Raw genomic sequence first — 14,560 nt, 5'->3', positions numbered from 1 at the left:
TGTACTGTGGACTTGAAGGACAGTGCTAACAGGAGGCTGTCACTGCACTTCAAGAATTCCCAGCCAGTTGGGAAGATTGGTACACAAACAAAAATTTGCTTAGTTGTCACGACTTTGGCTGAGTAAAACAAATCTAGAAGTAGTCTGAAGAGAAACCAAAATTAAGAGAAGAACACTTTTGGTAATTTCTAAGACTAGTGTTTTGAACTGCATAAACCATAATTAAACAGGAAGCACTTTAGATCAAATAGTCAAGGGCCAGTTTGAGTAGTTAGATAGCAATACCCTGCCACCTGTTGAAATATAAACATCTCCCTAGCCAAATCTAGACCTTCTTTAGAGAAATACATATACAATAAATACGGAAAATCATTGATGTGTGATTCACGACCATAAGTACTAAATGTTTCATTTGTAGTCTCACAAGCGATTTGCCATAATGTGAAGAGTTTAATTTTGAGTATTTTAAGATTTTCATTCATTCATTCAATCATTCATTCACTTTTTCCCATAAAGGTGATGCATGTTTGTAAAAAATTAGGAGAATGCAGAAAAGTATTCAAAAAGACATGAAAATTTCTGCCAAGTTATTGAATTAAAAAAATTATGTACAGTGAAACTCCACACAGAAAAGGCCAAACTAAGCTAATTGTGTATGACCCTAAGTTCATGTGACTCCCTCTCTGACATGCTCCCCTCAGCTTTGTCCGGCCCGGGCCTCGTGCGCATGGTGACCGTTTGTGTTGGATCCATCCTCACGCATCTGGACAGGCTGGAGGAGGTCAGCAACGAATTGGGGTACATCGATGTGTTGACCCTCATGCGGCGTATCATGCTGGACACCTCCAACGTTCTCTTCCTGGGGATCCCCTTGGATGGTACGTGAGAACTGACATGCTCCCCTTTATTGACTAAGGGGACAGAGGGGATGACAGACTCAAGGAGAGATAATGCTGCTTTTGTACATCGCTCGTATTCAAACATCTCCAAATATTCTTGTGATTTTTTTCCCCCTAGAGTGTCTGCCTTGCTCCTTTATAAGTTTCTGTAAGTAGGGACCATTTCCTCTTTTGTGTCTCTCCTCATTGCTCTGGGAAATACGATTCTACCCACAGTCAAAACTTGACAAATATGATCAGTTCATTTGGCCATGAATATCCCCAGCCACCAAGCAAAGGGATATATTTAACCAATTCCAACCATTCTTGTGGACACACACACACACACACACACGCACAGATATACATACATATATACATAAATATACATACATAGTCCTCCCTCAAAGCTACTAAGCATGAAAATTTTGACTGTCTGTACGATAATGGTGCTGGTGCTGCTGGAAATGATAAAAAGAGCTACTATTAGTTTAGTATCTACTATAAAAAAGTTTCTTTATATATGGAGTTTGTCATGTAGCATTATAACAACTCTTGTAAGAATGTCCCACTCAAAAAGCTACTCCCTTCACTATACTACAGAAACAAATATTAAAACACATACATGCAACTCTATCACTACCAAAAAATAAACACTAATCAGTTGGGTTAATTCCATGCTGCTGTTGTCCAGCTTAATGTAATTTCCCCTGAATTCTAGGATGTTTGCTGACTCATGCATTCATTCAAAAAATATTTGCTAATTGCCTATTTTATGCTAGGCACTGTTCTAGGTTCTGGGGACTGAACAGTGAACAAGACAGATAAAGTCCTTGCCTTCAAGGTGGTCACATCCCAGTGGCAATATAAACAGAAACAAGTAAATATCTAATAATACATCAGGCAACACTAAGTGCCCTGAAGAATAAATGAAGCAGGGCAAGGGGGTAGAAAGTGAAGAAGGAGGTGCATGGGGTGGGGGGAAGTGGGTGTGGCTATCCCAGAGAGAGTTGTCAGGAAAGGATTGCACAGGGAGGACACCTGGACATCAGCCTAAAAGGGAAACCGAGAGCCACATCCAAGTCTGAGGGAAGAACACTTCCCGCATGAGAACAGGGCCTCATTTTAACAATGGCCCAAAGCAGCTGAGCTGTAACACCTGCCGCCTCACTGGCCACATTTGGAAGAACAGATAAGCTATAAGCCTCCTTTTCTCCTCTCCAGCTCTGCTTACCTCATGTCCCCTGCTCTTTACTTACTCCCCACAAGAGTCATAGAAACGTCGCCTGACTGTCATTTGGATGGGAGCCCCATTCAACTCTGAGTATTTTTAGTCACACCCATTGCTTCATCCCCTTCAGACAGGAACTCTAATCCCGGCTGGCCTGTCCTACATGCAGCTCTCCGAAGGTCAGGCAAGTCTGTGTTTTATTAGTCCCTGCGTCTTGTCTCGTTCCTGGCTGGCCTGGGTTCTTAGGAAGGATGTAAATCTCCCTGTAAACTTAGGGATGCAGGCTGTGATGTTAAGAATCTGCATAACTCATGCAGAGTTATGTTGATTCCCTTTCTCCGCACCCTGTCCTGGTTAAACTCTCAATTTGCCTGAGGGAGCCAGAGCAGCAAGAGGAAAGAACATTGCTTTGAGGTCAGATAGGGCTGGGCTCCAGCCTAAGGACCTGCCTGCCACACTGGCTCTATGGTGTTAGGCAAGCTTCCCAGTTTTTTGGTCTGAAAAAGTGATGACACTATATTACTCCCCTAGCAAGATTGTAAGGATTAAATGAGGTCTCTTTTGTAAAGCATTTTGCACGGTGACTGGTATTTAGCAGTTGAAAAGAAACGTCTGTTTCCTTCCTTCTTGCACAATTTGAAAAATTCAGGAGTTTTCTTTCCCCAAACATGCAATTTAATTAAAGGATGTTCATTAGGAGTTGACTAGGCATGTGGCTCAGGACAAGGGATACTAAGAGGAATTCTATACTCTGGACCAAGATGTAACCAGGAGAGTGACGTGGCTTTTTGCCCTCCCAGGTGCCAGAATTGAGGCCAGTGACACCCATAATTACTGGTGTCCCTCTTATTTCCCATAGTCCGAAAAAACAGGAAGGAGTTGGACACTCAAAGAGGTGACATGAGATTCTAGGCTGTGTCTCTAACACAAACTTGAAAACTTGCAAACTCTGGTTAACTTGGTTGATTTAGATGTCAAGCAGAATAAGTTAATGTTGGTTTGTCTAGTGGCATTCATATGGTTGAAACACCTACTAAAGCCCAGGCTGGTAAGAGACTCTATACAGGGGGACTTCTCTTCTCAGATAACTTTCTTGGGCTCACATTTTTGCTCAACTACTCTGCTCTTTGTTTTGTTTTTCCAGAAAGTGCCATCGTGGTTAAAATCCAGGGTTATTTTGATGCATGGCAAGCTCTCCTTCTCAAACCAGACATCTTCTTTAAGATTTCTTGGCTATACAAAAAGTATGAAAAGTCTGTGTAAGTAACACAAGTTTGGAAAACTTATCAGTGAGATTGGATTGACTTTGGGTTGTGTCTTTGCTATTGTTGGCCTCTTTGGCTAGCTTTCTGCTCTTCAGAACCCACAGGGGAGCTGTGGATTAAGTTGCTGATGAAACACTGTACAGCAATTTGGCTGCACGTGGTGGCCAGACCGGAGTAAGGGAGGCCTGAGGCCCAGGCAGCTTTTCAACAAGGGGGCCAAGTGGGTGGTCTGAGAGCACCATGTCTGGAATTAGGACATGACAGTATAGTTTCAGTTGAAGAGATGGGTTGGCTAAACCTATCATTATTATCTGTAAAAATTCTCTTCTCATATCTGGAAAGTGGAAACACAAAATCATTTTATAGCCCTGTTGCTTCTGAATGAACTTAACATAATTCAACTTGTAGGAATTAACAGTAGTCTCAAAAGAATTTTTTCACAATGAATATAATGGACTTCAACAAAATGTGTGATTTCCTTTTTTTTTTAGTTATATATATTAGTCTTTGGGGGATCCTGAAACTGTCATTAAATGGCTTTGCCTTGATTATAGACAAGTCTAGACAGAAACTGGACAAGTGCCCAATGGCCTACAGGCTAAAGAATAGGTTTCTAGAGTGTAAGGAGCCAGCCACTAAACACTGCCCCTCTAACCATCAGTGAGGAGATTATGGGGTTTAGAGGCAGACAGACCTGGTTTATATCCTGTCTCTACCGCTTAGTAACTAATTGGCCTTGGGCAGTTATTTAAAGTAAAATATAACCTACCTTCCAGAATAGAGATACAGATTAATGAGAGCCTATATATAGGGTAATTATCACAGAGGATGGCACATAGAAGGCACTAAAGATGATAGTTTTCTCCTTCCCTCTGTTCATATCTTCTCCCAGATGTCCCTGATGATCTTAAATTCTCCATCTCTAAAAGTTCCCAAACTTGTTTGAAGACCCAACTTTATCTTGTTTGTGTATTTTGAAATTTAATAACATTAGTCTCCAGGAAGGAAGCCAACTTGATGTTGCTTTATATATTCTCATGTGGTTGGTGAATATTAAGTAGGTGATTTGGACACTTGGGTCTTTCTACGTTTCATTTCGTTTTCACCAGAGCTTATTGTGACTTGAATCAATGAGATAAAGGATTCATCACTTCCATATGTTCAAATTTGGCAGTGGTTTGAAGAGTCTCATTTTATGCTTCCTGGTCATTAGTTTGGCTTTGGTTTTGGCCAGCAAGCCCGTTGAAACTTATTCCATGAAACTATATAATGGTTTCTCTTAGGTTTCTATAGAAATTAGCTCCACAATATTCCCTCTGCATATAATATTTGCCAATGGTTGTTAGTACACTAATCTATATATCCTATGTCCTAGAGCAGTAAAGACAGAGAGAAATCTTTTAATCTCCTCTCCCACCCATGCCCATTGTAATAAAGCCATTTTTTAAATTAAAGTATAACTGACATAAAATATTATATTACTTTCAGGTATACAAACAACATCATGAGTCAGTAATTTTAAATATTGTGAAATGGTCACCATTATATCTCACTACTAAACTTTCTTCTTGGGATGAAAACTTTTAATATCTATACTCTTAGCAACTTTCAAATCTGTAATACAGTATTGTTAACTATAGTCACTACGCTGTACATCATGTCTCCATGACTTATTTTATAATTAGAAGTTTCTACCTTTTGACTCCCTTCAGCCATTTTGCCCACCCTTACCCCACCTCCTCCACCTCTGACAGCCATTGTTCTCTGTTCTCTGTATCTTTGAGCTAGGGTTTTGTGTTTTAAGAGTCCATATATAAATGAGATCATATATTAGTTGTCTTTCTCTGTCATGCCAGTACTTTTTAGAAATATACTGATGGAAAGGATTCTGGGACATCTACTCCCATCCCTATTTATTCAGTTTTATACTTCTGCCTGTCTTAATTCCCAATATTACAGCAGTATTATTGTCTACTTTTTATTCTGGAAGTTTAAGGTTTTTTTAGCCACAGAACACCTTAAATAAGTGTTCCTGGCCTGGACTGATAACCTAACCAACCTGTTTGGATGCAAAATATGCTCAGAGTTCCAAACCACAGACCCACAGATACATTCTTATAATACATGTTTGTAAGTCGGAGATTTCCTGTTCCCTGAACACTGTCGATGAACTCAATTCTCCCAGTTTTTAAGGGCATATAAGTTCAGACGCATACATTTATGTAAGACCAGCTTCTAACCTGAATAGGGAGGATTCCAATGGACATTCATAGGTCCCAATTCTGGCCCAGGGAGGACGTAGGTGGTCAGAAATGGCTGCAGTTCCATCAAGGAATTCTCCATGAATTTATAGTCTTATGGCATTTCAACAACTCCTCGACCTAAATTTAGGGGCCATGGCTCAGGTAGGAATGCTATGAGCCCACCAACTGAGTGAATATCTGTCCCTTCTATGTAAGAGTTTCAATAAATATTCGCTGAGTAAATGGACTGGTAGATGAATGAATGAATGAATGTAAATTTATCCCTGGTGTATTTCTGGAGGTATGTATGTATCTACAGGCACACTTACAGAGATACACAATAGATGGCAGCCTCATTTTGAATGACACAGTTACTACACTAGCCTGAAGAATACCTCTTCAAATGTTCAAACACCTTTCTTGAGGGGCAGCTGGGTGGCTCAGTTGGTTAAGTGTCTGCCTTCAACTCAGATCATGATCTCAGGGTTCTGGGATCAAGTCTGTCTTAGGCTCCATGCTCAGTGGGGAGCCTGCTTCTCCCTCTGCCTGCCGCTCCCCCTGCTTGTGCCTGTGCTCTCTCTTTCTGACAAATGAATAATAAAATCTTAAAAAAAAAAAAAAACCTTCCTTGAGATGCCCACAAAGAAACTTCAAAAAGTGGGAAGAATCTTAAAGAATGTTCCCTTACTTTTCCTGCTGAGCTGGAGTAAACACAGAGGTTATTTATGTCAGCACCACCCACAAGGTGTACAGGTGACCATGTCAGCAAATTTTTGAAAGAAAGATTTATTGTACATGTAAGGTAATGCAGAATAGCATGCCCTGAGATTGGTAAACAATACACTTACAGGTGGACGCATACGGTTTAAGACAAAGGCAAGCATAGCAGAATCTAGATCTTAAGATGGACTTACTGTTCATTGAATCTGAGCCCTTCACTTTAAAAGAGATGTAAGAGATGTAAAGTAGGTCACATAGAAAGAGAACAATCTGAACTAGAACCTGACTCTCTCTTTCCAAGGTGCTCTTCCCATTACCACACCATCAAAACACATATAATATACATACTCTTGTGGCTAGTCAATCAATAAATATCTACTTCATGTTTACTATGTGGCAGAAACTGCAAGGTACAGGAGTAAATATCAAGAATAATATTTGATCCCTTGTATTCACTTTCTAGAATAGGAAATCTCAAACTCAATTGTTTCCAGAGTTGGGCAAATAGAAATGGGCTGGGTGGTTATGAGTCAACAGGAATTGAAGGTGCCTGGGGCAAATTGGTGAGTGCATGCCCCCACCAAAGACCTTCACTGGTTTTTGGGTTTGTTTTTCAACTTAGACACTGTACTGGACCCATTAAAATCAGAAAACATGATTGGATTTATCATTCTGGTACCAGCTTTTAACCCTTAACTAGAGGTTACAGCCTTCAGTTTGCTACCAGTACCTACAAATCTTAGCTAAATTTGGTTCCTTCAGATGAAGTGTAATGAAAATGTAATTTAAGGATCTTTGCGAAAAATTTAGTTTAAATTCAGTAATTCATGAGTGCTAAAGGCTTCAATTAAAGCAGATAATTTTATTGAAACAAATGGCAAATGAATTTGTTTTGGGGCTCCTGGGTGGCTCAGTTGGTTGATTAACTGTCTTCAGCTCAGGTCATGATCCCGGAATCCCGGGATTGAGTCCCTCATCGGGCTCCCTGCTCAGTGGGGAGTCTGCTTCTCTCTCTGACCCTCCCACGTCTCGTGCTCTCTCTTTCTCAAATAAATTTAAAAAAAAAATCTTTAAAAAAAATGAATTCGTTTTTCTAGATGTCTTAACTGACTGCAGATAGATTATATTTTCCTTTTTTTTTTTATTTTTATTTTAGCAAGGATTTGAAAGATGCCATGGAAATTCTGATAGAAGAAAAAAGACATAGAATTTCCACAGCGGAGAAACTGGAAGACTATATGGATTTTGCCACCGAGTTGATTTTTGCTGAGGTACTGACCTGGATTAACCATAATTCCCACACAATATATGTACTTGACTGTGTGTAGGTTGTGTAAAGATCCCCTCTTGTAATTGTTGCATACTTCTGCTTTTAAGTATCTGCTCTATTACTTCTATAATGATGACTCAAAGAGCCCACTCATTGCACGTTCTGGTGAGACTGACCTTTAAGATCGAAACTACTGTGTCTGCACAGTACAAAATATGAAAATGGGGGAGCCCAGAGACAGTAAATACAGATAATTGGTTAAATTTTTCTGATTACACTGAAGACTATTAGGAAAAATGTCCATAGTCAATTACAGAGGTGTAATATTTATGACCTCATTTTACTGATGTTTTTGATCCTGACTGTCCCTTCCCCTCCTTTTTGGAAGCTTTGAGTCTCTTTTCTAACTTTTCTCCCTTCTTGCAATTGTTCAGAAACGTGGTGACCTGACGAGAGAGAATGTGAACCAGTGCATACTGGAAATGCTGGTTGCAGCACCAGACACCATGTCTGTCTCTGTGTTTTTTATGCTATTTCTCATTGCAAAGCACCCTAAGGTTGAAGAGGCAATAGTGAAGGAGATCCAGACTGTTATTGGTAAGAACTGATCAAATAATAATAGAGCTTAGAAAACAATTCCTTCTGAACCTCAGCTTTTTATGTCCTAAGAATCTGATTTCAAAAAAATATTTATTTTAATCCACCCAGAGAATAATAAAGGTAGTCATTTTGCCACACTTGGTTATGCCAGATAGATGGCAAATCCATTCTTACTGTGTTTTTTTTTCATTATAAAAACAATGCATCCTCATTGCAAAAAAATTAAATAACACAGAGATGTATAAAGCAGAAAGTGACATTCCCTGACCCCTTCCACTCTCTTCACCAGCCTCATCTGCACTCTGCAGGGGGAACCACTGTTAATACTTTGCTGTATATTATTCAAGGTCTTCCTTAATGTGCACTTAAATGTTCTGCCTACCTTACCAGGGCCAAATGCTTTTGTGGGTCCTTCCAGGGAACTGGCTATCATCTACAGCAGTGTTTCTGGGTTTCAAGCAGTCTGTTTACAAATGAACTTCCAGTCAGTGGCAGAAGGACAAGGGGAGGATGACAGCAAAGGCACAAGAATGATCAGTTTCCCTCTCCCCTCCAAATCCAGTGATGCTGGACCCTTCTTCCCCCAGCCCTCTCCCCCTCCACCAGGTCCCTGCTCAGCTCTTCCTGACACTATATTTTCTGTTCTGCCTTTGCCTAAGCATCATTCTGCACGCTGCCACCCCCTTCCATACAAACACTGTCACATTTGGAGGAAATTGCTTTCTGGGGAACAAAACCAGAATTGCTTATTTGGAATGTCTTTCATGTGGATAATCTTTTTTTTTTTTTTTTAAGAGGGAGAGCAAATGAGAGAGAGCAAGCACAGGTACCATGCGTATGGGTAGGGTTGGTGGGAAGGGGGAGAGGAAGAGGAAGAGAGAGACAGAGCTGCCTCAGGATCCTGGGCTGATTTTGATTCCGCAAGAGTGGTAACCCATTTGAGGATGCTCTGATGCAGGACTTGATCTCACAGCCCTGGGATCATGAGGAGCCGAAAGCAAGAGTCAGACACTTAACTGACTGAGCCACCCAGGTGCCCCAACATAGATGATCTTTTTAAGAACACATTTCTGACATGTGAAGAGATATCAGTAATGATAAAGACCTTTCTCTCTTGACCTTATATAATCCCTGTGAAAAGACTTACTTGGTTGCAGAGAGGCACCATCTTTTTAAGGCATTTGTGTTACTTGAAATAGTTGACAGTAAGGGGAAATTTCACAGAAGGGTTAAATATGTAAGAGAAGGTATCTACAGGTGTGTTGCTGTGGATGGGAAATTACCTGGGAAGACAGATAGCAGGAAGCCAGAATAACATCCAAGCCCCAAATTCCAGAATGGTTTCTCATGTGCCCCCTGTCAGGTTCTGGGTTCTGGGTCAGGCACAGGGGGACACCAGTGAATAAGCCAGAGCTATTCCTATACCTGTAGGGCTCACAGGCTGGCAGGAGAAAGAGAACTTAACAAGCAAGCCCAGTGGAGTGAAGAGAGCCATAGAATGATGGAGTTCAGCCAACAAGGGGAAAATTGTTCTTGAAACCATGAGCATTTAATACAATTTCCTTGAGAAGTGAAAAGTGTTTGTGCCCTATGATGTCCCCCTGACACTTCAACAAACCTTTACAAAGGTGGAAAACAGCTGAACCATTTGTCCATGTGTTCATGCTCCCTCCAGATACACATACATACTAATTACTTCCTAGGGAATGCCTCTGATTATCTTCTCTATCGTCTTCACTTCTATCCACCCCACCCCAGATAAATGTACCCCATGAGACCCCTGAGTGTAAAAAAAAGCAGTATGCAAAGTGCAGGGCTGTTATGGTTCTCTAACCAAATGAGAACTTTTCTGAGTGGCATAGTTGTATAGGAGACAAAGCTGACTGAGGACCCTGGGCTGATTTTGGTTCTGCAAAATTGGTAACCCATTTGAGAATGCTCTGAAGCTTTGCCAATTCTGGGAGTAATCCAAGCCTCTCTGACCAGTGTCAGGCCAATCTGAAACAATAGAAGTATCTGTCAACCCTAGCACATCCAGAGTTTAGCTGAGGCACCTGTTTTGCTCTGGTAGGGAGAGAGGTTCTTGCCACTCTTTATTGCAATAGGTCGTACTTGATGAGATGGAAGGAGGGACTATCAGTGATGTGTTCCAGGCAGATGACTGCACAGGTGACCAGATGAGAAAATTTCATTGAAAGGGATTTAATTCACCATTTCACTTTGACTAGAGAAGGAGTGAATGTCCCCTAGAATTTAGAGGAGGATACCAAACTCAAAGACCTCAGAGGCCAGGCGGATAAAAGTTTGAAGCAGACTGTGTAGGTCTGTATAAAACTGCAGGTGGATGCCCCTCTAAAGGGCTCATCGGCCACTCAAGGTCAGCCCGTCATTGCCATGCAGGGATGTGGGTCCAGTATCCCCAGGTTTTCTGATTTTTCTAGAAATCCAGACTTTTTCGTGAAATCTCCTAGGTTTTATAGTAATTAGCTTCAAGTCTGAATTTTTATAAAATATGCTGTGAACCAAATGACATATTCAGCCTAGGTTGCTGGTTTGCATTAGAATCTAGAAAAAAAAAATTATTTTCAGCCAGGAGCAGACTTTTCTGTGGAAACTATGGGAGTTTTAATGCCCATCACATATTGTAACTACCATTTCCTCCTTGTCCTGTTTACCTGTTCCCACAGGTGAAAGAGATGTAAGGATTGATGATATGCAAAAATTAAAAGTGGTGGAGAACTTTATCTATGAGAGCATGCGGTACCAGCCTGTTGTGAACTTGGTCATGCGCAAAGCCTTACAGGATGATGTCATCGATGGCTACCCAGTGAAAAAGGGGACTAACATTATCCTCAATATTGGAAGAATGCATAGACTCGAGTTTTTCCCCAAGCCCAATGAATTTACTCTTGAAAACTTTGCAAAGAATGTAAGAGCTCTTCCTTAAAACTAAGCATGCCACTCTTAAAAATGTCAACTGTTAAATCCTCTCTGGGTCTGTGTTTGCACCATGTACATATCATTCTATTTACTTGCTTCCCTCTATTGCCTCACCAGAAGCACATCTTTCCTCTAGCTTAGGACAAGACTACCATCCTTAAGCCAACAATGCTGGGTCTCCAGCTCTGAGAAGCATCCACATGGCGGCCACACAATGGGTCAAAGGTCCAGCCCTTAATTTGGCTGCCATGAGACAAATGTTGTTTAACCCAACAAGCCTACTTTTCCATTTCAACTTGTCTCTTTGTAATCATGTAGATTCAACTCTTGCACCACCTAAGCAAAGGAAAATCCAGTTGTGTTTCAGATGGAAATCAAATGAGACCAAAAGATTTAGTTTTTACAGTCTGCCTTTGGTCAACCAAATGGCCCAATGAACCTTAGTTCCCATTCTAAACGGAATTCAGTACCTAGAAGAGCTTCAGCTTTTTCTATCACTGAAATATAGTGTAGATTCTCCTTCAGTTATGTCAAATTTTAGGCAATAGATGTTTATTAACCAAAAATTTCCAGATATTGCCCTCTTTCTCCTCTTTCTCCATTTGCATATGATATATAAACCTGATCCCAATTAATCCAGTTCTCTAATTCATTCTGTTTCTATGTGACCAACCCATGTTATATTGACAACCGGTCAACAAAAATTTATTGAACATTTACTATGTGCCAGGTACTATGTGAACACAGATGGTAACAAGATAGAGAGATGTGGTCCCTATTAATTTTTTGCATATCTAAAAATATTTGGATGCTTGACACTAATGGGCCAGGAGTCAACACCTTTGCACAAAAAAACCAATCTTTGCCTTGGTTACATGTAGTAGAGTAATAAAGCTGTGGTTATTCCACAGACCTAGTTGAGTATGCTAACATTGGCTGTAATAAGATGATGTGCATTGCTTTATCCCAGCAAATTAATGTGAAAAGCAAAAGCAGGGACTGTCCAAGTTGAGCATATAGCACAGGGTGAATCACACTGGATAAAAAAAAGAACTTATTTGAGTTACACTCACTCATCTCAGTGAAGGAACAGTGTGGTTTGAACCCTGTAACAGCGTTCTGACTGCTTGGTGGTTTCAGGGTGAATCAAAGAGAGACTGTATGACTCTGTCTAACTGTCTGATCATTTTCATAGGTTCCCTACAGGTATTTTCAGCCTTTTGGTTTTGGGCCCCGTAGCTGTGCAGGAAAATACATCGCCATGGTGATGATGAAAGTCGTCCTGGTTACACTTCTGAGACGATTCCACGTGCAGACATTGCAAGGAGAGTGTGTTGAAAGTTTACGGAAAACATATGGCTTGTCCTTACACCCAGATGAAACTACCAACTTGCTGGATATGGTTTTTATCCCAAGAAATTCAGAGAAGTGCCTCAAACACTAAAGAAGGTTGATCAGTACCTACTCTGGAGCATTTCTCATCAGTAGTTCACATGAAAATCGTCCATCTTTACCAGATAGTGTCACCCTCACAATGAACATTTGGTGGCCTGTGCCATTTTATAGGCATATCTCATATGGACTGTCAGCAAGTCAGGAGACATTGCTCACCTGTTCTTTCCAAATCAGAGAACAAGACTTTCAGAGAAAATAGAGGCCAAGAGTTTATAGAGAAAATGGTCAGTCCCACAAAACATGCTTTGGAAAAAGTAGGTCATCAGCAAAACTTACGTCCTCCTTCCCACAAAATCTCCACTGCCCTGCCCCAAGAGCATTCTAATGTCTGGGGCAGAAACACTCAAGTCCATTAGAAAGGCCAGCCTGATGTCCAGGTACTTAGGGCCCAACATACCTGCTAATGTGAATAAAAGTATTTTGATTTAGTTTTCAGTGGTAGGCTCCATGACATTCATATTCTTTGGAGATGTGCTTACAAATTCAACATTTGATGTTTCCTATGAATTATTAAATTAACTCTTGATTAGCCACAGGTGACTTGCCTGTGGCAAAAGTTAAATAGGGCACCATCCTTTCCCAGGGTCTCAATTTATGCCTCAGCCACTCACTTCCACTACAATAGACACAGATTTGGGTAATATAAAGTAACTTAGTAATAGCCTGAGTAAAATATAATCAGGACCACACATCTGCTGTAGGAAAAGAAAAATCACCCAATGAATTTCAAATTCAAATAAAAATTCTTTTCTTCATGTTTGCATCATTGCTTAGCTCCACTAGTGCTAATCAAGAGATAACTTTAAATAATGGTATCTATGAACTCTTACAATGGCCCCGATGATTTGAGAGAGGAGAGCTTCTCTACATCTACATCTAATTCCACAACCTAGTGGGTTCAAACCCATTCCAACCTCTTTCTCCTTCACAGTTTCCCCCTCTCTTTCTTTCCGTGATTCTGAAGTTAACAGCAACAGATCGGTAGAGAACATGGTCAGGGTAGAGGTCTTGCAATCATCTTTTATCCTACCTCGAATTTAATAGTTATTTTAGATATTTAACAGCTATTGAGTATATTGAATCACTATACATAGCCACGGATAAAATGCACACCTCGTAAATTAGTTCTTTAAAGAGAATCAAGTATGGAGCCCCTGGGTGGCTCAGTCAGTTAAGCATCTGACTTTCGGTTTTGGTTCAGGTCATGATCTCAGGGTTGTGAGATCGAGCCACATGTCAGGCTCCATGCTGGGTGTGGAGCCTGCTTAAGATACCCTCTCTCCCTCTCCTTCTGCCCCTCTCCCCACTCTTGTGTGCTCTCACTCTAAAATAAATAAGAAAACAATAAAAATTTTAAAAAATAATCACGTAGACAAGTTAATTTTCCAAAGACCACTTTACTTGTGTTAAATAGCCAATATGATTGTATCTACTGAATGCCATTTTAAAAACTATAAACTCATTTACAAGTAAGTAAATGTTTGCTATTGAGTTAAGTGCCATCTCAACATTTGAATTTTTTTTTCATCCTACTATTTGGTAATAGGACAATGGATGAGAATAAAATGAGAGTATAAGAACCTTGAGAGTAGGAGCTCTTTTATTTCTTTTGTAATCCATCCCAATCCCCCATTCTGATTCTGTATATTTACCCTGGAAGAAGGATACCACTGAACAGACACTCTTGCTTATACATAATTTAAGTGGCCTCAGAATCCAAATAAGGGGGAGGCAGGTATTCTAAAAATTCAAGGATCGGTATTAGTAAAGAAGGAAATATTTGAACTTGGAACAATAGGGATCATTTATATGGCTTAAACATACACAGAAATATACCTATATACCTGGATATGTCCATAGTCAGGTCTGGACAATCATCCAAATAATTCAGACTCCAGTAAGAAAGGCCAGGATTTTATAGTTAATGTACCTAAGTTAATTCACTTGATGACTATAAA

At 40.3% G+C, this 14,560-nt stretch overlaps 1 protein-coding gene across 1 annotated transcript in view; it reads left to right on the top strand.

Moving 5' to 3' along the window:
• The window catches only part of CYP19A1 (cytochrome P450 family 19 subfamily A member 1), a gene marked incomplete at both ends in the record, with an annotated part of 48,998 nt that extends 36,407 nt beyond the window's left edge, over nt 1-12,591 (top strand). The window contains 6 exon segments of the mRNA XM_080809726.1: nt 702-878; nt 3,254-3,368; nt 7,494-7,608; nt 8,042-8,204; nt 10,895-11,136; nt 12,343-12,591. Of these exon segments, the coding sequence (XP_080665852.1) occupies nt 702-878; nt 3,254-3,368; nt 7,494-7,608; nt 8,042-8,204; nt 10,895-11,136; nt 12,343-12,591 (1,061 nt within the window).
• Nucleotides 12,592-14,560: the final 1,969 nt, after the last annotated feature.

This window comes from Martes martes (assembly GCF_963455335.1).
Source record: "Martes martes genome assembly, chromosome: 7".
In the NCBI taxonomy this organism is placed as follows: Eukaryota; Metazoa; Chordata; class Mammalia; order Carnivora; family Mustelidae; genus Martes; species Martes martes.
Note: the sequence above shows the minus strand (reverse complement) of the source record. Positions and strands in the feature narration are given on the sequence as shown.